This window comes from Malaclemys terrapin, chromosome 7 (assembly GCF_027887155.1).
Source record: "Malaclemys terrapin pileata isolate rMalTer1 chromosome 7, rMalTer1.hap1, whole genome shotgun sequence".
NCBI lineage: Eukaryota > Metazoa > Chordata > Testudines > Emydidae > Malaclemys > Malaclemys terrapin.
In genome coordinates, this window is record NC_071511.1 from 94388237 (window position 1) to 94410548 (window position 22312).

General features: G+C 41.4%; 1 protein-coding gene across 4 annotated transcripts in view; it reads left to right on the forward strand.

Annotated features, from left to right (window-relative positions):
* The window catches only part of KIF20B (kinesin family member 20B), a 96723-nt gene that overhangs the window by 22691 nt on the left and 51720 nt on the right, over positions 1 to 22312 (forward strand). For all 4 annotated transcript variants that reach the window (XM_054035254.1, XM_054035257.1, XM_054035255.1 and 1 more), the window contains exons 7-17: positions 3688 to 3742; positions 4607 to 4801; positions 6384 to 6495; positions 7062 to 7133; positions 7225 to 7371; positions 8598 to 8760; positions 9718 to 10038; positions 10859 to 10998; positions 11963 to 12113; positions 13234 to 13459; positions 18685 to 18746. In XM_054035254.1, the coding sequence (XP_053891229.1) occupies positions 3688 to 3742; positions 4607 to 4801; positions 6384 to 6495; positions 7062 to 7133; positions 7225 to 7371; positions 8598 to 8760; positions 9718 to 10038; positions 10859 to 10998; positions 11963 to 12113; positions 13234 to 13459; positions 18685 to 18746 (1644 nt within the window). The remainder of the gene's footprint in view (positions 1 to 3687; positions 3743 to 4606; positions 4802 to 6383; positions 6496 to 7061; positions 7134 to 7224; positions 7372 to 8597; positions 8761 to 9717; positions 10039 to 10858; positions 10999 to 11962; positions 12114 to 13233; positions 13460 to 18684; positions 18747 to 22312) is intronic.

Genomic DNA, 22312 nt, shown 5'->3' on the forward strand with positions numbered 1-22312 from the left:
GACCTCCCCCGATCGCCATGAGTTTTCAAAAATAATGGCTAATGGCTCTGCAATCTCAACCGCCAACTCCTTTAGCACCCTCGGATGCAGCGCATCTGGCCCCATGGACTTGTGCACGTCCAGTTTTTCTAAATAGTCCCGAACCACTTCTTTCTCCACAGAGGGCTGGTCACCTTCTCCCCATGCTGTACTGCCCAGTGCAGCAATCTGGGAGCTGACCTTGTGCGTGAAGACAGAGGCAAAAAAATCATTGAGTACATTAGCTTTTTCCACATCCTCGGTCACTAGGTTGCCTCCCTCATTCAGTAAGGGGCCCACACTTTCCTTGATTTTCTTCTTGTTGCTAACATACCTGAAGAAACCCTTCTTGTTACTCTTAACATCTCTTGCTAACTGCAACTCCAAGTGTGATTTGGCCTTCCTGATTTCACTCCTGCACGCCTGAGCAATATTTTTATACTCTTCCCTGGTCATTTGTCCAATCTTCCACTTCTTGTAAGCTTCTTTTTTGCGTTTAAGATCAGCAAGGATTTTACTGTTTAGCCAAGCTGGTCGCCTGCCATATTTACTATTCTTTCTACACATCGGGATGGTTTGTTCCTGCAACCTCAATAAGGATTCTTTAAAATACAGCCAGCTCTCCTGGACCCCTTTGCCCTACATGTTATTCTTCCAGGGGATCCTACCCATCTGTTCCCTGAGGGAGTCAAAGTCTGCTTTTCTGAAGTCCAGGGTCCATATTCTGCTGCTCTCCTTTCTTCCTTGTGTCAGGATCCTGAACTCGACCATCTCATGGTCACTGCCTCCCAGGTTCCCATCCACTTTTGCTTCCCCTACTAGTTCTTCCCTGTTTGTGAGTAGCAGGTCAAGAAAAGCTTGGCCCCTAGTTGGTTCCTCCAGCACTTGCATCAGGAAATTGTCCCCTACACTTTCCAAAAATTTCCTGGATTGCCTGTGCACTGCTGTATTGCTCTCCCAGCAGATATCAGGGTGATTAAAGTCTCCCATGAGAACCAGGGCCTGCGATCTAGCAACTTCTGCTAGTTGCCAGAAGAAAGCCTCATCCCCCTGGTCTGGTGGTCTATAGCAGACTCCAACCACGACATCACCCTTGTTGCTCACACTTCTCAACTTTATCCAGAGACTCTCAGGTTTTTCTGCAGTTTCATACCGGAGCTCTGAGCAGTCATACTCCTCTCTTACATACAACGCAACTCCCCCACCTTTTCTGCCCTGCCTGTCCTTCCTGAACAGTTTATATCCATCCATGACAGTACTCCAGTCATGTGAGTTATCCCACCAAGTCTCTGTTATTCCAATCACATCATAGTTCCCTGACTGTGCCAGGACTTCCAGTTCTCCCTGCTTGTTTCCCAGACTTCTTGCATTTGTGTATAGGCACTTAAGATAACTCATCGATCGTCCCTCTTTCTCAGCATGAGACAGGAGTCCTCCCCTCTTGCACTCTCCTGCTTGTGCTTCCTCCCAGGATCCCATTTCCCCACTTACCTCAGGGCTTTGGTCTCCTTCCCCCGGTGAACCTAGTTTAAAGCCCTCCTCACTAGGTTAGCCAGCCTGCTGGCGAAGATGCTCTTCCCTCTCTTCGTTAGGTGGAGCCCGTCTCTGCCTAGCACTCCTTCTTGGAACCCCATCCCATGGTCGAAGAATCCAAAGCCTTCTCTCCGACACCACCTGCGTAGCCATTCGTTGACTTCCACGATTCGACGGTCTCTACCTCGGCCTTTTCCTTGCACAGGGAGGATGGACAAGAACACCACTTGCGTCTCAAACTCCTTTATCCTTCTTCCAAGAGCCACGTAGTCTGCAGTGATCCGTTCAAGGTCATTCTTGGCAGTATCGTTAGTGCCCACGTGGAGAAGCAGGAAGGGGTAGCGATCCGAGAGCTTGATGAGTCTCGGCAGTCTCTCCGTCACATCGTGTATCCTAGCTCCTGGCAAGCAGCAGACCTCTCTGTTTTCCCGGTCGGGGCGGCAGATAGATGACTCAGTCCCCCTGAGGAGGGAGTCCCCGACCACCACCACCCTCCTCCTCCTCTTGGGAGTGGTGGTCGTGGAACCCCCATCTCTAGGACAGTGCATCTTTTGCCTTCCAATCGGTGGAGTCTCCTTCTTCTGCTCCCTTCCCTCAGATGGGTCATCTAGTCCACTCTCCGCATTAGTACCTGTAGAGAGAACATGGAAACGATTGCTCACCTGTATCTCCATTGCTGGTGCATGGACGCTCCTCTTTCTCCTTCTGGAGGTCACATGCTGCCAAACCTCCTCACAATCCTTCTGTCCCTGCTGCGCCTGCTCTGAATCTTCAGAACATTGTGGCTGTAGAAGCATCTCCTGACGTCTGTCTAGGAAATCTTCATTTTCCCTTATGCAACGCAGAGTCGACACTCGTTTCTCCAGCCCTCGAACCTTCTCTTCCCACATGGAGACCAGCTTGTACTTTGTACAGACAAAGTCGCTTCTGTCCTGTGGAAGAAAGACAAACATGGCACAACCTGTGCAGGTTATTTATTTCTAATAAACTAAGACAGTTTATACAATACACCATCTATAGAGTAAGTGAAAAATCTACATAATTTAAACAATCTACTGCTTCAGTGCTGTTAATGAGACAATGGGTACTCTCAAGATACCAGGTAAATTTATAATGCATAGAAGCCTGTAATTGAATTTTAAAGAAATAGGTGCTGACTGAAATATAAGCACCAACAAATTTTAAAGATGTCAGAAAAGTACATGTATGTCTTTGCTTACGTTTTTGAATCTGGGTGGGGGAGCAGTTAATAGGGTAGAGGAAAGTACCAGACACAGGCTGGTGAAGGAGAGAAAGTAGAATAGACTGGGGAGAGATGGCTTGTAACCCATGCTTGGTGGTTGAAATTGTGACTCCACTGAAGTCAGTGGAAAAACTGCCATTTATGTCAGTGGGGTTTTGCCTGTGTGTATAAAGTTAAAGATCCTCTTTGAGGTTTTAGTGATCTAACCACTTGGCTTTTGTGGCTGTTGCATGAATCAGTTGATGGGATCTCCGCTTATCATGGGCATATAAAGAACCTCACTTTTAATCCATGTTGTTTTCTTTTGAAGGTACGCTGTACTTGCATTTATAATTCTTGGTAGGAGAATTCAATTTCTGCTATTTGCAGCCATACTATGTGTTACCTCTACAAAACTGGATATTGGAGGTATACATAAACTTAAAAGTATTAGCAGTAGGAATTCCTCTTCCTTTGACTTACAAGTATAAGTTTAGCAAAAAATGGTACCCCATAGTCTTCGGAATCCTAAATTTTTTTTATTTCAGCTTGAAACAGACTTTAGCATGGTCTCTTAACAGCATATGTGGTGATACAATCATTTAGCTAAGCTCTTTAAGTGACCATTCTAGTTTTGTTGATGTTCTAAGCTTGTTAGTTTCACATGCAGCCCATTAGAAATTTGGAGATGCTGTTCTCTAGTCTTGTGACATTAATAGCCACTGGAAACTTCATGTGGCCAGTAAACTTATGTTGGCGTATTGTTGCAACAATTGATTGGCCTTTAGTGGAGCAGTAGTACTATGTTACAAAATTGATCCATTTCAATACCTAATATTATCTTGACCATGGCATAATAAGGACGATGCGTTTTAAAATCAAACTTTGTTCCTCCTTTTGTCCTTGTTTTATAGGTGGACTCTCAAAACAGCATAAACAACCACAGCAAAACTTCAGAATCATCTGAAGGTGTGTTCTATGTTAAAACCATTTAATCTCCCCACCCCCTTTCTTTTATTTAAGAGGTTTGAGGGCCATTCTCAAGATTAGTGACTCAGTTCAAGTCCAGTTTTCTAGTAGTTGAAAGTGTTGGTCATTTGACAGCAGTTGGGCTGTGTGAAACAAATTGGTTCGTATAGAATTTCTTGTGGATGGGTCTCATGACACAAAACGCTCCAATTGTTAGACTTGGCAGAGAGGCCAAAGATAAAGTTGGTATGAAGACTGCAGTACTCATCTAGGTCTGAATTAAGGCAGACTGCAGAGTAGGATGCTACTGTGGTAGGGGGAACTTGTCCTGCTGGTGATGGTGGTATTTCTAGTGCTATCATCCTAGCAACTCTTATGAGCACTTAGTTATAATTAAATAAACTTATTCTATTAGGGGGGAAATCCAAAATAAGCCCCATAGATATGTCAAATAATATTCTCAATTTTTTTTTAAAGGGAAGATTTAAAAGTAGTGTTAAATTGACAAGTATGTTCTAAAGATGTTAATCTTTGAGAGTTCAAGTATATAATAAAGCTTGTTTAAAACTTGGTTTTAAACCAATTATTGCCGCTGAATAAGAGCAGGTGAGCTTCAGTGATTCTCATGATAGATGTAATGTAGGTAGGTAGAGATTTCCAGTTGACCAAAAAATGTCATTTGATTATTGATCACAATAGCTTCTTACTGTTGTAAAGTAGTCTGATCTGAATCCAAGTTCATATTTTGTAATATCTAATTTGTCAATTCTGTGCTGAGATATGATAACTTGAGTTAATTATCATATTGCTTTAAAGGCTTCATTTGAGCAGGGCATTTGTGTAACTGAATAAATGTTTTGGCAGACTTAGAAGAACCCATAAAAGAACCTGAACAACCTACCATGAGCATGGCAAGCTACGTGAAATTTTCTGTTTGGGTTTCCTTTTGTGAGATTTACAATGAGTGCATTTATGACTTACTACTCCCAGTGTCAAATGACAAGAAAAGAAGGGTGCTACGTCTTGCTCAAGACATCAAAGGCTGCTCTTATGTAAAAGGTAACTAACATACCACTTATTATGCTGGTTATGATAACTTGTTTGAATTTCAAGTGTATTCATCCTGGTGCCAGCATTGAAGAATGTGAACTAACTTTGTAGTAGAATAAGGAATGTCTTTACCTTGTGTATCAAGTGTGAGTGCCATTTTCAGAATGGATTAATGTTTCCAAGTTTTCATTCACCCTAGCACTTTAAATTTGGGGATGTGTACATATATGCATGCACTTTATTAGGAGGTCTTCCACAATGTTCCCCTAATTTCCAGAGTGCACATCGTAGAGTCCTGTATCCCATTCCCTAATTTTCTCTGTAGAAAATTCTTTTCCCCAAGTCCTATTTTTTCCTAATACCATGAATGTTGGAAACAAAACTGAAGAAAGCTGTTTGGTTTTACGTAGTGTCTTTTGTTAAAAACAAAAGAATTCCAGAGACCGTTCTGCTTTTTGATAAGTATAGGAAGAGTCTCTTGCCATGTAATATCTCTCTATCTGGTGGAAGCTCAGCCTCACAATTATGATAGGCTTCTCTCAAGAAGGGAGCTATGTCTTCAGATCTCTCAGGCTACACTGGTCACAATTAGGCTGAATTATTAATGGAAATTCTATAAGGGCTGACTTGCCTGCTTCCACCCCAGCGTAAGTTTTGTGACCTCATACAGGCAAATAGACCTAACCAGGTCCAGTTTAGAAGGCCCAATAAGGTTTTATTTGTGGTTGTTGGGCATGGTGGTGGTGTGAGCTTTTTTCACCCCCTTTGCAAAGTGTAGTTTCAGACCCTAACAGTATGTCTATTCTGCAATTAAAAACCCATGGGTAGTCCATGTCAACTGACTCAGGCTAAGGGGCTGTTTAACTGCAGTGTAGATGTTTGGGCTTGGGCTGGAACCTGGGCTGTAGGTCCCTCCAAGGTAGGAGGGTCTGCCCAAACGTCTACACTGCAGTTAAACAGCCTCTTAGCCCAAGCCCAAATCAGCTGGCCTGTGCAAGCTGCAGGTGTCTTAATTGCAGTGTAGACCTACCCTAAAAAGTTAAACTGGTGTACATGCTACTTCCTATCTACAGAGATTCTAAACATGCATTTTCTACAGGATCAGAAAGTCTTACAGACATGTCTTAGTACATACCATTACACTGAGGACTACATAATCTCAAGAATACAAGGCTGCATAAACTAAACAAACAAAATTTGATCTAACTTTTGATTTTTGTCACAGTCCAGCATTACTTTGAGAGCTATTGCTGGGTAATTTTATTGTATTTTTTCCATGTTTTTAGTTAACAGAAGTTACCATCTTAACATTGCTTGAAGTTCTCTTGTGGTGATTTCACAAAGACTGTTGCATTTATCAATATGGGTTTCATTATTTTGTAGACTCAAAATACTGATCAATGACTCTTTTTCAGTAAGATTGATTCCATTGATTGCGAAGAGTTGTCAAGTGTGATTGCCATTTTCACAAGAGGGCCTGCTAAAGCAGAAACGCAGTCTAAATGAAAGTATTATTCTAGTGCTAATCAAAATATATGTATTAAATAATGTATGGCCCATTAAATATGAAGTCTTGGTATTTCCTTTCAAGATCTGCAGTGGATTCAGGTTTCTGATTCCAAAGAAGCTTTTAAACTTCTGAAGCTCGGGTTGAAGCACCAGAGTATTGCTTGCACAAAACTGAATACTTACTCCAGCAGAAGGTGAGAGAACTGTTATTGATATTGTTCAATATAGGGTAGTAGAACACAAAAACCACGCAGGCCAATTTTTTAAAATCTCTGTGGAGCTTGTGTTGATGGGAGAGTCCAGACTTTTAGCTTCTGGATTTGACCTACTTTAATAGTGAACAAAAACTGCAATTTTCGCTCAACTCTTGCAATAAGATTGACCTACGTAAGAATTAAACACCTTTTGCTGAAATGCCTTCCTTGAAGGTAAGGCATTTAGCTGTTAAGTTTGTTGGCCTTTATATTCCAGTCTCATTTGGGGTTTGAAAAGTCCTCGGGCTTCTAATAATAAATAGAATGTTAGGTGTGGGGATAGTCTGCTCCTTTGCCTGTTTGAACAATTAAAAAAAAGACTGCATTTAGGTCTCAAGTGTATTTTCTCATAAACACACATTCAGGGTGTTAAGGTAATTTTTCATGTTACAGTATATCTTCAATCATGAAATTCTCCCCACACAGGCATAGAGACTAAAAGTTTTTGAATTTAAGTAGCATTGAAATTAGTCCCGTTTTTTAAAAATTGTATCTATATCTTTTAGTCACAGCATATTCACTGTTAAAATGTTAAAGATTGAAGATTCCGAAGCACCTAATGTAACACGAGTCAGTGAGTAAGTGATTGTGTTTATTTCAAAGCTAACACTAATTTTGCTGACTTCAAAACGCCTGAAAAGCAAAATAACTATTAATCTGTATTTTCAGATTGGCGCTCTGTGATCTTGCTGGCTCAGAGAGATGTACCAAGACACGCAATGAAGGTGATAGATTGAAAGAGAGTGGAAATATTAACACCTCTTTACTGATTCTAGGCAAATGCATCAATGCACTCAAGAACAGTCAACAGTCAAAGTAGGTGCTACTATAACTGTTACCTTTAGCTGTTCTATAAAGCCACAAATTATCTATCTTTCTACATGTAGCACAAATGTTAACTGTAGTTATGGTAGAAAAAGCAGTTTGATAAATTTCCCACTCTTCAGCCCAAATGTGCAAGATTTCTGGGAAGTCTGATTAAACACACTAAGGATTAGTTTTTGAAAATGTACCAGTTAATACACTTTTCAGACATTTTGCTGTTCATTCTGATTATTCAAAATATGTAGGAATTTGAATAAACTTGCTTAGTCTTCCATGACTACTGACTGATTTTATTTGTAAACCAAGCTTTGTGGCAGGAAACCCCTGCACTCTTCCCGAGCTGTACACTTGTCTGCTGGTGCTTGGATATTGGAAGTTAGGACCAGCATTAAGGTACAGGCCAGGCTGGTGAAGCACCAGACATTCTCAGCAGAGAAAGTGGATTGGGGGGAGGACTGCATCTAGCAGTAGGTCAAATTCTAAATATAGAAAGGAATCTTCAACCTTAGGACAGTGCAGAGAGCAGCTGCCCTTGGACAACTGTGGCTATAATTAATAGATATCTCTGGACACCATACCACATCGCAGTGGTTTTACCTCAATCCATTACTCTTTATCTAAAGGGCTAGCATAAAGCTTGTGTACCACTTAAGTTCCTCATACGCCCTCAAACTAGGGAGTAAGTGGTGCATAGGCCTCATGTTGGCTCTGCACTAGGGAGACACCATCAATTAGAAATCTAGCCATTTTTTTAAATGACCCCCCCCCCCCAAAAAAAAAGCTTCAGATGATACACCTGCTCCTGAGCATCCTGCACTCTTGTGATTCTACAACCTTTTTTTTTTTTTTTTTTTTTTTTCTCCGCACGCTCCTCCTCATTACTGTGTGGGAGATCCACACAACCAGACTACACAGGAGAAACCGTGAAACTGGCTAAATACAAAGTGCTGTCCAGTACATGCAGCAAACCAAGTATCCTTCTCTAATTTTACAGTAATGAGAGAGGTACTAAAAATACCTGTATGAAGTAGAATCTTTAAAAGTGTGATAGCTTACTATCATTCTAACACCTTTTTAATGCTTAAAATTTCTAAGACCTAATGTGGTCTGTTTTATACTGTTAAAGAATCCAGGAATTACAGATTGAAATGTTATGACTGAGGCTTTTTTTTTCCCCTACTGAACTGGAATGTATTTAACTTTGGTATTATTTTTAGGCTGCAGCTGCACATACCATTTCGGGAAAGTAAACTAACTCACTTCCTTCAAGGCTTTTTCAGTGGAAAAGGGAAGGTATATATGATAGTAAACATCAGCCAGTGTGCTGGTGCATATGACGAAACCCTCAATGTGCTAAAGTTCTCAGCAATTGCCCAAAAAGTAAGTGCACTATAACTTTGTAGCTTTATTTTTAAAATCTTCAAAGTTACATTATGGAGATAATTTAGTAGTTCCATATCTGTACAATTTAGACTTGCAAGTCTCTAAAATCCGTCCCACATCATACTTCAGTGGGTTTTTTGAATTTTGTCTCTAAATTTGTCTTCTCATGATCAAATTAAATGTTCTGTAATCTTTCCTGGTTGAAATACTTCATAGTTTTGGGAAGGAAACACTTAAAAAAATGAATCTTTACAAAAAGCTGTTGTGATTATAATGCTTTCTTGGGCTCTGTCAGCTAGAGAACCATAATCCCTAGAAATTCCAAACTTCACACACATGGCTCGTCCTATCTCTGACCTGATACAGAAATTTTAAACATTCATATTTGTAATGCAAACCTCTCACCCTGTTCTTATTGATTATAAGCTATTTGTTCTCAGCAGGCATGTGGTGAGAAGTACATCAGGTTTTTTTCTCCCCCTCTAATTCCTCCAATCTCTGGGGGGAGTTACTTACTTACTCTCCAGCACTAACTGCAGTCTGACTCTGCAAAAGGGACAAGCTGCCTTTGGCTCCTGAGACAGTCTCCCACTGTTCTGGACAAAATAACATAGCAGCAGTTCTTCTATGTCAAAGGAATTAGCAACCCCACTCCTGAAGTAGTTTTGTCCTCTATCCAGTCTCCAGTGCTTCATTCTAGGAGAATCCTGGGTCTCAAAACAGTGCAGTTTCTGCATGATTCCTGCTCTTCTCTGCACTTCAAAAGTACTCCTGTTTTGTAGTGTGGCAGAAAATTTCAGGTGTGGTAACTGCAAGTGGGCCTTGCCAACAGAGTGAAGTACAGCCCCCAGTTGCATGCTAACTGATAGCCATGGCTGCAGGCTACCTCCATAAGTGCTTAGTATTCTCTAAACCAGTGTCTAACAAAGAATTGACAACTCTTTCCCTCAACAGATTTGTGTTCTAGACACTTCTAATGCTCCCCAAGAGCAGCCATTTGTCCAGAAGTCTGCAAGAGAAGTGTCTCTCATAAATAATGCTGACACTAAAATGCAAGTAGTAAGAAAAAGAGCCACTGTACTTTGGGACAGGAGCCTGGAAGACGTGATAGAAGATGACGATGATGATTTAACTGTGGATAACAATGAGACACATGAGGAGCATGATATGGTAAAAGAAATGCCGGAGGAGGAGGAGGAGAATGATATGGCAAAAGAGATGCCAAATGAGGAGGAGGAGGAAAATAAAGTAATTATTGGAAAAGAAGAGTATCTGGTATGTACCTGGAATGCTTTCAGAGTCATTACAATATAACTTTTGATGGGTAGGTGGCATCCTTAGTATAATATATTTGTGGGGGACTGAAGCATGCTGCCTGTTGCGGAAAACTGTGTAAAAATGGCTTTTTAAGTTCAGATTTGGGCATGATTTAGTTTGGTTGCACCCATTACTGAAAGTCTGTGTAAATGGACCTCATGTATTTACAGCATGGGCAAGCTGTGGACTTCAGTAATATAAAAAATCCTTTATGCCTATATTCTATGCATGCAAGATCTCTGGAAGCAAACTTTCTTCTATGCTTCAGCATGCTCATCAGTTTAATCTGGGACAATACTAGATTTGGAAACCACTCTTGCTTTGGGTTGTATTGTGCTGTGATATATTCTCCAACTAATGCTCCTTGAGAAACAATGTCTATTTTAAAAATCTACTGTTTAAAACTCTGGATTTTAATCTTGTTTTGAACAGATAAATCATTCCAATCTTTCTTAGAAAAATTTTCTAACAGTTGATATAATACATTATAATGTTCTTTGGATTCTTGAACATGCTTGTTCTGTGTACATACGTATACAATATTGATGGTTAGCACTGATACAGCAATTTACCAACATTTAATCTATCTATCAATCCTCCTGTTTTTCCGATAATGGGTAGCAGAATTGGACACAATAGTTGCTCACATTTCAAAAAGAAATCTGAACAAATATTCTCATCTTTGAAGAACCTTTTATTCTTGAAGCAGTGATTAAGAAATAATCTTTCTGAAAACTTTCCTTTATAAAAGCATTAAGAGTATTTGTGATCATTGTAGAGACTACTAAATATAATAGAAGACTTGAAAAGCAAGTTGATCAATGAGAGAAAAGATAAGTTACTCCTGGAATTAAAAATTCGTGAAGAAGTCACACAAGAATTTACTCAGTATTTTGCTCAACGGGAAACAGATTTCAGGTAAGTTATCAGTTGCTTAGGTTTCTTTATAGTCTTTTAGTTGTACATAGTTAACACTGGTTGTGTTAACTCAGTCTTTTAATCTTAGCCTGTAGGTTGTAAATATTTGTATCTTTTACAGTTGCAGGTAAAATGAAATAATAAAATAAAAGCCAAATACTTAGTGTTGGGGAAGTTTAACATAGCTGCCCCTTCCCGCATCTCCACCCTGTGCGGACACTCTTATTCCAGTGTCCAATATAAGTGACTCTTTGTTTTAGCTTAAACCCATTCTCAGAAAACATGTCAAACTGGATTTGCTCAAATAAAATTGAGTTCTCCTCCCCACACCTCCCTTAAAAATTACATTGGTTAAGATTCTTTGTAAAAGGAAAGAATTACAAATTCTTTTTGACTGCTCTGATCTTTCCCCTCCGCTTTCTTACTTTGAAGTCCTTTTACCTGCCAAAGCTAGGTAAAATCCCATACCCAAGTTGACATTAACCACTTGCTGTGAAAGCAACATGTATTGTATCTAAACTTTATATGAAACAAAAATAAAAAACCCAGTGTTCTGTATTGACTGATTTAAACCACTGAAAGGTGAGAACAATGAAAGACAAATGACAATTCTGAAGTCCTAAGATCTCTCACGCTATCTAGGCAAAAAATGAATGTCCTCTAACTGGGAAGATGATGAATGTTTTCAGTGGCTTTAGATGTAACGTTCTAGCTATATAGCTGCCTGTTGCACTGTCTGCTAAAATTACAAGAACTGTTTCTGAATGCAAGGCTAATATACACTTGTGATGTTTGTTAGAAAGAGCAGCTGTAACTTAAAATTAACCTAGCTCACAAAAATGAACAAGCATGGGAGAATACCCAGGTTCTGACAGTCAAAGTGTAGTGTCAGACTCATTAACATTCTTTGTTTATTATAATAATTAAAAAAGTAATTTCTAGTATTAGAACTCTTTAAATACAGGCAATGCCTTTCTCATGAACGAGAGTTGCTAGAAGAAGCTTCTGAACAACGCTTGGAAATCTACAAGGATTTGGTAAATGAATGTGCCAAAAACCTGGATGAAGAACAGGAGATAAAAGATTCCCATTGTAATGAAAGAGCTGGAATGCTGGTAATTCCCTCCCCCCACCCCCCCATATTGTTGAAGAATCTGGCTTTGTACTTGTACCTAACCTACTGTTAAGGGATGAGCACTTCTCATGGTTGGGTATTAATGTAAACTGACTCCAGTTGCCAAGGAATGGATGTAGTGGTGACTTGAAGAATTCTTGTTCCAAATAGGGTATACCTTATTTCTTATATTAGAGGTCGGTACCTTTTAGCTTGTCATTAAAGAACTCTCAGGATCTATTTTGGGGATTTTTCAAGGGATGAAAATTTAGAGATGTGCACTATAAGATGAAAAGTAAGGAGTTCAGGTTCTAAAATTTGGGCTTTCTGTGCTAAAAAGTTGGATGCATTTATAGCTTATAGTAGAAACTAATATGAATTTAACTTTGTTTAACTTCAGTCACATACCTATTTCAGGTGACTTTAGGCTACTCACACTGAATGTTTATGAAGAACCTAAAAATCTTTTCAAAAAAAATTTGTGTGCACATTTCAAGCAATGGGAGTAGCATATGTGTCTAAGGTATAATTAGGCCCCGGTGCTTGTTTTTTGGCACAAGACAGGATATTGAAGTTTTTTGTCATCCTATTATTCTAACCTCTACTTCCCCTTGTTTTTCACCTTAATTTTAAAAAAAGCTGTATCTTTAACTCTTCTATTTTTACCTGTTTACAAAAATATATTAAGATTTCCAGACACTAGTTAATAACAATTCAGAAATTGAAAGACTGTTCACTTGGTGTGTTATATTCCACATTCTCCCAACTCAAGATACAATACTTCTTTGTGATTTATGGGCAAAATTCTCCTGTTACTTGGATTTATATCAGTATAACAGAAAATTTTACCCTTGCTTTTAAGTGCTGTAAAAAGAGGAAGGCAGATATTATCCCCAAAGTGCAAGATGGCATCAGTCGGGATTAAAATCTGGGAATTCCTAGGTTTTATCTTTTTCCTTTCATGAACAACTTCATGAGTTTATCCAACTGTCCATAGGAAGGATGGCTATACTAAGACTTGCCCAAGAGAACCTAGGGTTCTATTATATCAGTTACAAGCTGATTTAGCAATTTTAGGCCATTGCTAAATAACCATAAAGCACTTTTCACTTCCTTTCTAGGAAGGAGGCAATAATGTAGCTCCTGAGAACTGCATTGATCTCGAGGGCATTATTAATTTTCTGCAAGATGATGTCACTGATATTAAGAAGCAGGCAGAAGAAGCTCACAGGTATATTCTATCCCTAGAAGACCCACAAGAAGCTATTGCTTGGCTTGAACAAAAACTGGGAAAAGTTACTGTAGAGCTAACTAAAATCAAAGAAGAGCTGACACAGAAAACTAAAGGTGAGTGGGGTAAAATAAGAGTGATTCTAAACTAATGCAGACTTGGAAAATATGTTAAGTCCTAACGAATTAAGTGGACTGGATATCTTAACCTGCTTAAGTTTAATATTTACACTTTAATACAAACTAGTTACCATCTGCTCATACTGTGATCTTTCTAGTTGATCAAATTTGATATTACCTTTATTTTTATTACATTAATTTAAGCTCAACCAAACCACCAAACTATTAGTTTTAAGAAAACAATTATTTAAAAATTATAGAACAGTTCAGTTATTACTTAATTTGAAAAGATGCAGCCTTATTCAAGTTAAAATGTCTTCTAACTGTAGGATGAATTTTTTAATACGACTTTTATTGATTTCACATTTTTAAGAGCATGCACAGCATACATTCTAATTACCTATAAAATACAGTAATATCTGTTACCTTTCAATGAGGAATAATCTCACGAGAGAACTATTACCTTGCAATATGAGTATAGTAGAATTCTCAGAGTATGAATCCAGTTTATGAAACTTTTTTTTTATTCCAGAAAATCTAGTGGCTTTAAAATTTTTTATCATGTTTAGTTTTTTCAACTTGTCATTGAAGTAATTACTTGACCACAATCTCTATTTGAGGGGATTTTTGTCTTATCTACTTTTAGCCTGAATGGAAAAAAATTAACGCCCCTCCCCCACTTCTCTTCTTCCCACAAAAAAAAAAAAAAAAAAAAAAAAAATTGAGTACATGCCTGCCATCGGGAAACAAAACTGTCTAAAGTTCTAGAGGAAAAATAGTAATGAGTGGAGTGACTGGCTAGTGGATGGAATCAACTCACTGAATGCTGAAGATGGGGAGTTTATAAACAGTTAGGGGGAATTGATTTGCTAAATTCTAGAAGCTTCTGGAATGTATGTAGGGCATATATTAATGATAAATCTAGTTAGCTTATCTTCTCAGTTCTTGGTGTGAATTCACTACTTCCTCATTCTAACTAGTAAATATGAAAGCTGTTGATTATATACTGGAAACCAATTATTAATATTTAATGATTACTAGTTATCAGTGTGTGAACTACTAATTCACCAGGTCTAAAGTTGAATGTGATTGGAAACACGTGATTACGTAGCCACAAACAATGCAAATAGAATTCTTCAAAATAAAACATTGAAACAAATAGTTGTTAGCCAAAAGGATACAAATCCTCTGAACAAAATACAGAAAAAGAGATTACTTTGGATTAAAGATCAATATGCCCTTTACTGAAACTTGGTAGAGATTTTCTCATTGCCACAATTTATCATTGAAACGTTGATGTAGTGTCTGATTTTTTTTCCGTCCCAATTCTGGGCTTTTCACCAGCATTCAACATAGCTCTGTTGAGAAGCAGTATCTGATTCTCTTTGCTCCCAAAATGGCAAGAGCAATCAAGAATTGCCAGAAAGTTGGGAAATTGTAATCTTTTTGTTTGTTTTTATGCTATCACCTGCAGTGTGGCACATCATGAGAAATTTAGAGCATTTCACCCCAAATATGCCAAAGCAGACATATTTGAGCTTGCAGGTCTATTGCTGACTGCTGCAAAGGGAAGCAATAAATGAAAATTTTAAAGGAAGAACGAAAATGAGGAATATAATTACTCCTGGGGGAATTCTATGCCAAAAAAATTAAATTCTGCGCATGATATTTGAAAATTCTGCATTTTTTTTTTTAAAGTTGTCGAAATAACATTTTTGGTCATTTATTTCAAAATACCTGTCAGCAAGTATGTCTGTAACAATACAGACAACAAAAAAGATTCAGGAAATTTTTTTTGACAAATAGATCCCTTACTAGGCATATTAATACAGAACTCATGAGTAGTAATTCCATTTAAACTAGAATACAGAACCGTATTTTCCCACACCCCTCAGAAGCAGGTCAAAGTCTTGGGGGGAGTCGGGGTTAATGGAGGAGCTGAAGGAGAGGGAAGTAAATTGCTGGGAAGGAGTCTGGGTGTGAACTTGATGGGTTGTTGGGTATGGGTGGGAAAAGTATGGAACGTGGTTTTTTGTTTGTTTGTTTGTTTTTTCCGGGGGGGGGAAAGGGGGAGGGCGGGGAGGGATTTTTAGGGAACGTCTCCATGCAGACTCCTAGCCTCTCCCATTCAGTCAGGCATATCTGCCCCTGTCCCCGTGTGTTCCTGTAACCCCATATGTCCTTGCACCCCCTGTCGATGTGTCCCTCCACCCCCACTCTCACACCCCTACCCATCCCTATGTGGCTCTGTATCCCATCCCGATGTGTCTCTGTGCCCTCACCCAGCCACTCCCCTGTCCCTATGTAGCTCTGCACCTCCTCCCCCATTACCATGTAGCCCTATACCTCCCTCCCCCCTGTGGCCCTGTGTCTGCACTCCCATTTCAGCAGAAAGATTTTTTTTTTTCTGCACAAAACATTAAAAGTATGCATGGCTCATTAATTATGCACGCGCAGTAGTGCAGAATTCTCCCAGGAGTACAATAATGGCTAGAAGCATAACACAAAAAGAACTAAGTACACTATACCTTATTAATTCTGTGTCTGAAAAGAAAACCATAGAATATTGTGTCCAAGTTGCTGAAGATGCTATCCATGATGAAGAGAAAGTACTTAGTACTCTGCCACTTGCTCAGACAGCTAAAATGAAAAATCAGAACAGGTGCAATCATCCTAAACTGATGACCGAGGACAGTTCAGCACCATATCTAAAACTTGCTAAAGTAACACTTAACACAGTCCTAAAGCATCTTGTGGAACTTCAGTTTTTTTCTTTTATGCAACGATCAGTTTCTTGGTTGGTTGGCTTGAGGTTGTTTACGTATGGACCCCCAGTCCAGCATCCTACCTGATGTAGTGGGGTTTCACTGAGCTTGCCCGCTCCACTAGCCTGGGCTCCCTCTCCCTGATTTGCTGAATCAGGCTCTTCGACCTCTAGCAGCACACACACAGGTAGGGACGCACCAGCTGTAGAATTGCACGCAGTCTTTGAGCAGCTCTCTAATGGGAAGATTTAGTTAGAAAATCGCTCAGCACTCTAGTGCAGCTCACCGCTAGAAAGTACACCCAAAAAATATTGTCTTGTGCTGTAGAGACAGCTATACAACATAAGCTCATAAATGTCCCCCCTCCCTCAATGTGAAGAAATATATGCACAACTTCTTGCATCCCCCCACGCTCCACCCATTATAAATTTCACAAACTGGATTTTATAACAAACAAAAACAAGTTTATTAATTATAAAAGGTAGATTTTAAGTGATTATAAGTGATAACAAACATAACAAAGCAGATTACTGAGCAAATAAAACAAAACAGGCAAACTAGGCTTAATACACTCAAGAAACCAGTTACAAAACATAATTTCTCACCCTAAATGTTTTTAGGCAAGTTGCAAAGTTTTTGTAGCTTAGAGTTCCAGTTACTTCTCTTTACAAACTACACTCCTGTCTTAGCCTGGACTCAGCCTTTGCCTTTCCCTCAGCTCAGTTCTTTTGTTTCTTCAGGTACTTTCAACTGTCTGTCTTCTTGGGCAGGAAGGCAATGGAGAAGAGTCCTGTTTGCCTTACTCTTCAGCCTTAAATAGAATTTACATAAGGCGGGAAGCCTTTGTTTCTAGTGGAAAAGTACAAGCAGTGTTCAAGGTGGTACTTTTTACCAGGTGACATTATCACCTGACCTTGCAGTGTTAAAGCAACCATGAAACCAGGTTTATTTGCAGTGTCCACAGGAAGTAAGTCCTGGAAGATGGGGGATCCACATCTTTGAAGACTCATTGTCTTTTTCCTAATGGCCTATTAAGGCTCTTTGCTTACTGTCTGGTGGGCGTCTCCAAGTATAACCACAGTTGTAATTGTTACATAGTCAATATTCCTAACTCCAGATACAGAAATGATACATGCAGACAAATAGGAGAATCACATCCAGTAAATCGTAACCTTTCCAACGATACCTTATATTTTATGGAAGACGGCTCATGTATCTTAATTATGCCATATTTATACAATCTGTATATGTCTATAAAGAATACGGAGCGTCACATCCGTTCTTACATATGACTCACCTTCCCGGTAACACTCAGCACTTTCAGGAGGACTTTCTACATTTACATCCAACTACTGTAAATTCTAAATCTTGCAATGAGCACCAAGAGGACTCTGATCAACACAGAATAGCATTTTTTTCCCAATAGGCTCACTCTGCAGAGGCACTAAACATTAAAAACCAAAAAGACAACGTTTTAAACTTAATAAAGAAATGGAACCACTCTAAGGAGGGAAGAGATTGGAGAAGTTTTATAAAAACCTTTCCATTGTTTAGTCAACCTGAATAATCAAGACAGAAAAGCTGAACTGTGAGGAAGAGGGTGAAAAGATGTTGGTTTTAATATTGAGGTGGTTCTTTCCTTACAACATTTTAAAATTGTGGATTCAGAGATCTACCCTAAAATCTCTGCTTTTGAAGGAGCTTGTGCTCCTGTTGGTTGCATCAAAATAGAGGAAATCTGTGGAAATTTATAACTTTGTCCTTTTTTTTTTTTTTTTTTTTAAAGGGGGGGGGGGGACAAAAACCTTCATTCCTGTCTAGCTTGCATCAGCATTAGTCATGTATTTTCAGCACACTTGGTATTATTGAAACTTTCCTAACAGGTTAGAGGCCGGAAAAACAAATAAGCAAGCGAATCAGTATCTCAGGACACAAGTGGGCTTATCTAAGCTGACTCCACACTCTATTATTGGGTCCTATTTCCAGAACTGAAAGGCGTGTGTGTGAGAGAGACACATACATCTGGATTTCATTCACTTACCCACTTGTGGGTTTTGTGGCCTTTTTCATGGCGGAGGGGTAGCTTTCCTATATTGGAGAGTGGAAAAAATTACAATCCTCATTAATGTATTAAGGTCTCTGATATTAAAGTTATTGCTTTGAGTAGGGCTCGGTGAGCAGGCTTACAGGAAGAAGCCACCCTTTTGCTTAAAGTGCAATTATTGGATCGTTTTGGTTGAAATATATGCATTTATTTTTCCAAACTATTTAAATTATTCATTTGAAAATCAAAAAATATTTTTGATTGCTAAATCAAACTGGGGGGAATAGTCTCAGTGTATCTCAATTATTGGCAAATGACTAAAACCTTATTATAGAAAGACTTTTCCAACTTACTGAATGAACTACTAGTTTGCAGTCTATGTAATGCAAACCAGTTTCTCTATTTGATTACAGAGCTTGAAATGCAAGTGATTAAATTAAGTGAATCTGCTCAACAACTTGAAGAAGCTACTGAGGTAACTTTTTTTTTTTTTTCTTTTAAGAGAAATAAATTCACTGAAACTAACATCTGCTTTAATTATTCATACAAAATTACAATAGCTTAATGTCTGATTTCAGTTAAGCACACTATGAATAGACCTAGCACTATTATGGTTTGTTTCTCATTGCATGTTTTGGGTGCAAAAGATTTGGAGTCATGTTACAATTAGGGCTATCAAGCAATTAAAAAAATTAATTGCACCGTAGACAATAGAATACTACTTATATAAATATTTTTGGATGTTTTCTATATTTTCAAATATATTGATTTCAATTACAATATAGAATACAAAGTGTACAGTGCTCACTTTATATTTTTGATTACAAGTATTTGCACTGTAAAAAACAAAGTTTTGTATTTTTCAATTCACCTAATACAAGTACTGTAGTGCAATCTCTTTATCATGAAAGTTGAACTTACAAATGTAGAATTATGTACAAAACTGCATAAAATTTTTTTAGAGTCTACAGGGCCACTCAGTCCTACTTTTTGTTCAGTCAATCGCTCAGACAAACAAATTTGTTTACGTTTTCAAGAGATAATGCTGCTCGCTTTTTGTTTATAATGTCACCTGAAAATGAGAGCAAGCGTTCTCATGGCACTATTGTAGCTAGCATCACAAGATATTGATGTGCCAGATGCGCTAAAGATTCATATGTCCCTTCAGTCTTCAACCACCATTCCGGGGGACATGCGTCCATGCTGATAACTGGTTCTGCTCAATAACAATCCAAAGCAATGCGGATTGACGCATGTTCTTCTTCGAGTGATTGCTCCTGTGTATTCCACAGTAGGTATACGAGCTGTATATCGCACTATAAGGGGATTCACAGGCTCCCCCCACACTCAGTTCCTTCTTGCCACCAATGAAGGTAGTCGGAACTTTGTGCTCCAGCTTTGCTGCAGCCCTTCTTCTTGATCTTGGTGGTACCGTTCGTGGATCATTCTTCAGTTGTTAGAGTGGGCTCGGGGCATGCCCCGTGCCCCAGGCTTCAAGTAGTGTGACTCTTGTCACCGTTCTATGCCCAGGAGCGACCCTCACGCTGAGTGTGTTCGCTGCCTGGGTGAGACTCGCATTAGTGACCGTTGCAGGAGCTGCAGGTCATTCAAGCCAAGGACCAAGGAGAGGAGAGACTTTAGACTTCGAGCTCTCCTGATGGAGTCGGTGCTGGCCCCAAGGCCGGTACGCAGATCGGACTCAGCACCGGCCGCTGCATTGTTGGTACGTAGCGAGGCCCCTTCGACCAGTCGGCGCCGCTCTCCCTCCAAAAAGCAAGGGAAGGGCCCGGCCTTGCAACGACACCACGATAAGGATAAGAGGGAGGTTGGTCCCGCGCTGGGCAGCCCTCGATCCCTGGGCTCAAGAGCTCTGACTCACGTGGAGCAGAGCAGCCCAGTACTGTCAGCCCAGGCATCCCCACCGGTATGGATGCCGTCGACGCCTTTGGGTGCCCACCAGACCTCTCCGGGCAGCTGCAGTTCCCGCTCCGAGGATCGCTCCCTGCGCTGCTTGGCGTGCAGCGGCCGCTCTTCTGACAGCTCCTGGCCATCCTTGATGCCAGACGGACCGTCCGAGCTGCCATCGGGACGGGAGTCGCGGGGACCCTCTACGCCGCCTGCCAGCGAGCTTAGGCACCGAGAGAGGCACCAGGAACACTCACCTGCGAGGCGTGGGTACGGAGCCGCTCTCAATGGGACAGATGTCGGTGTTCCCGTTCCAGTTCCCGCTCGACTAGACATCAGGCCAGAGGCTCCACGCGGGGTACCTCGGCATCAGGGCACCGGGCTTCGCGTTGCCGTCACAGGTACCAAAGCAGTTCGTCGCATGGATACCACTCCTCGACGTCGAGATCCCCGTCCCGAGGGAGACGACGTCACAGGCACTGCTCCTACCACTCTCGGGGCACCAAGCGTTCTTTGGCAACCTCGGCACCCGTCCACCCATCCTCGGTCCACACCGTTCTGGCGGGACACATACTGCTATCGCGCACTCAGCCGAGCCAATGGCAGGGGACCCCGTGGCAAGGACAGTGGTGCCAGTGGGCACCTCGGCCATCGGTGCCAGCCCAAATGGAGGCCCGTTCAAGTCGGCAGGTCACGAGTTGGCGGACCCACGCCAGGACTCCGATCTCTGTCTCGATGCCCTGGCACCAACCGAGGCGCCCGGCTCCGTGCGGGCCCTCTCCCTGGCACCAGACGACACCATAGTGGTGCCTCCGCCATCGATCCTGCAGGAGGACTTCAAGGCGCACCAGGACCTGCTAAAGCAGGTGGCATCCAACCTCCAGCTGCAGGCCGAAGAGATGGAGGGTCCTTCTGATTCCCTCTTTAATGTCCTGTCTCCCTCGGCACTGGGCCGCATGGCCCTGCCTCTGCACCAAGATATTGCCAACATTTCGAACTCACTGTGGCAAACTCCCGCCCCCTTGGCCCCAATCTCCAAGAAGGCCAAGAGGAAATACTTTGTGCCGGCGAAGGACCACGAATATCTTTATTCCCACCCAGCACCCAACTCGCTTGTAGTGGAATCGGTAAACCACAGAGAGCGTCAGGGCCAACCCACGCCCACCCCCAAAAACCGACACCGGGAGACTGGACTCCTTTGGCAGAAAATTTTATTCGTCTGCTAGTTTCCAGCTTCGGGTAGCCAACTATCAGGCCTTACTGAGCAGGTAAGACTTCAACCTGTGGGAGTCACTACCTAAATTTGAGCCACTCCTCCCAGGCCGGGACAGGAAGGACTTCAAGGCTTTGGTGGAAGAGAGGTCGTCGGCGGCTAAAGCGGCCCTGTAAGCGGTGTCAGATGCTGCTGACATGGCGGCTAGCTCCATGGCTTCCGCAATCGCCATGCGCAGGGCGTCGTGGCTCCTGTTGTCCGGGCTGTCGACGGAGGCCCAATCTCTGATGGAGGAACTCTCATTCAATGGCAAGGCACTCTTTGCGGCGCAGACTGACGTCAGGCTGCATGGGATGAAAGCTTCCCATACCACCTTGCAGACCTTGGGCCTCTGTCCTTCCGGCTAAGGACAAGGCCAAATCACTTCTGGCGGCTCAACCTGCGAGGAGCAGAGATGAGCCCCCGTACAAAAGACCCAGAGACCAGAAGCGTCTATCTCAGCGGCAGTCCGGCTCTGCCCCTCAGCCTGGACCCTCTAAGGGCAAGAGGCAGGGAAAGAGGCGGTTTTGACTATTTGCAGGGGGGCACCGGGCCTGTTGCCAGGGAGACCTCCCCCAATTAATAAAGTTTTGTGTTCTGCAACCGATTGTCTGCCTTCCTCAGGGCGTGGTCCCACATAACTTTGGACCAGTGGTTCCTCAGTACCATTTCCAAGGGCTACGTGTTGCAGTTCACCTCACCCCCGCCAAATCACTCGCCCTCCGTGATGGCCCTGGGGAACCCGGACGATGTCCGCCTCCTGTGTCCTGAGGGCGGTGGAAAGGGTACCAGTTCAGTTCCAGGGCAAAGGGTTCTACTCCTGATACTTCCTGATCCCGAAGGCGAAAGGGGGTCTCGGGGCCATTCTGGACCTACGCAACCTG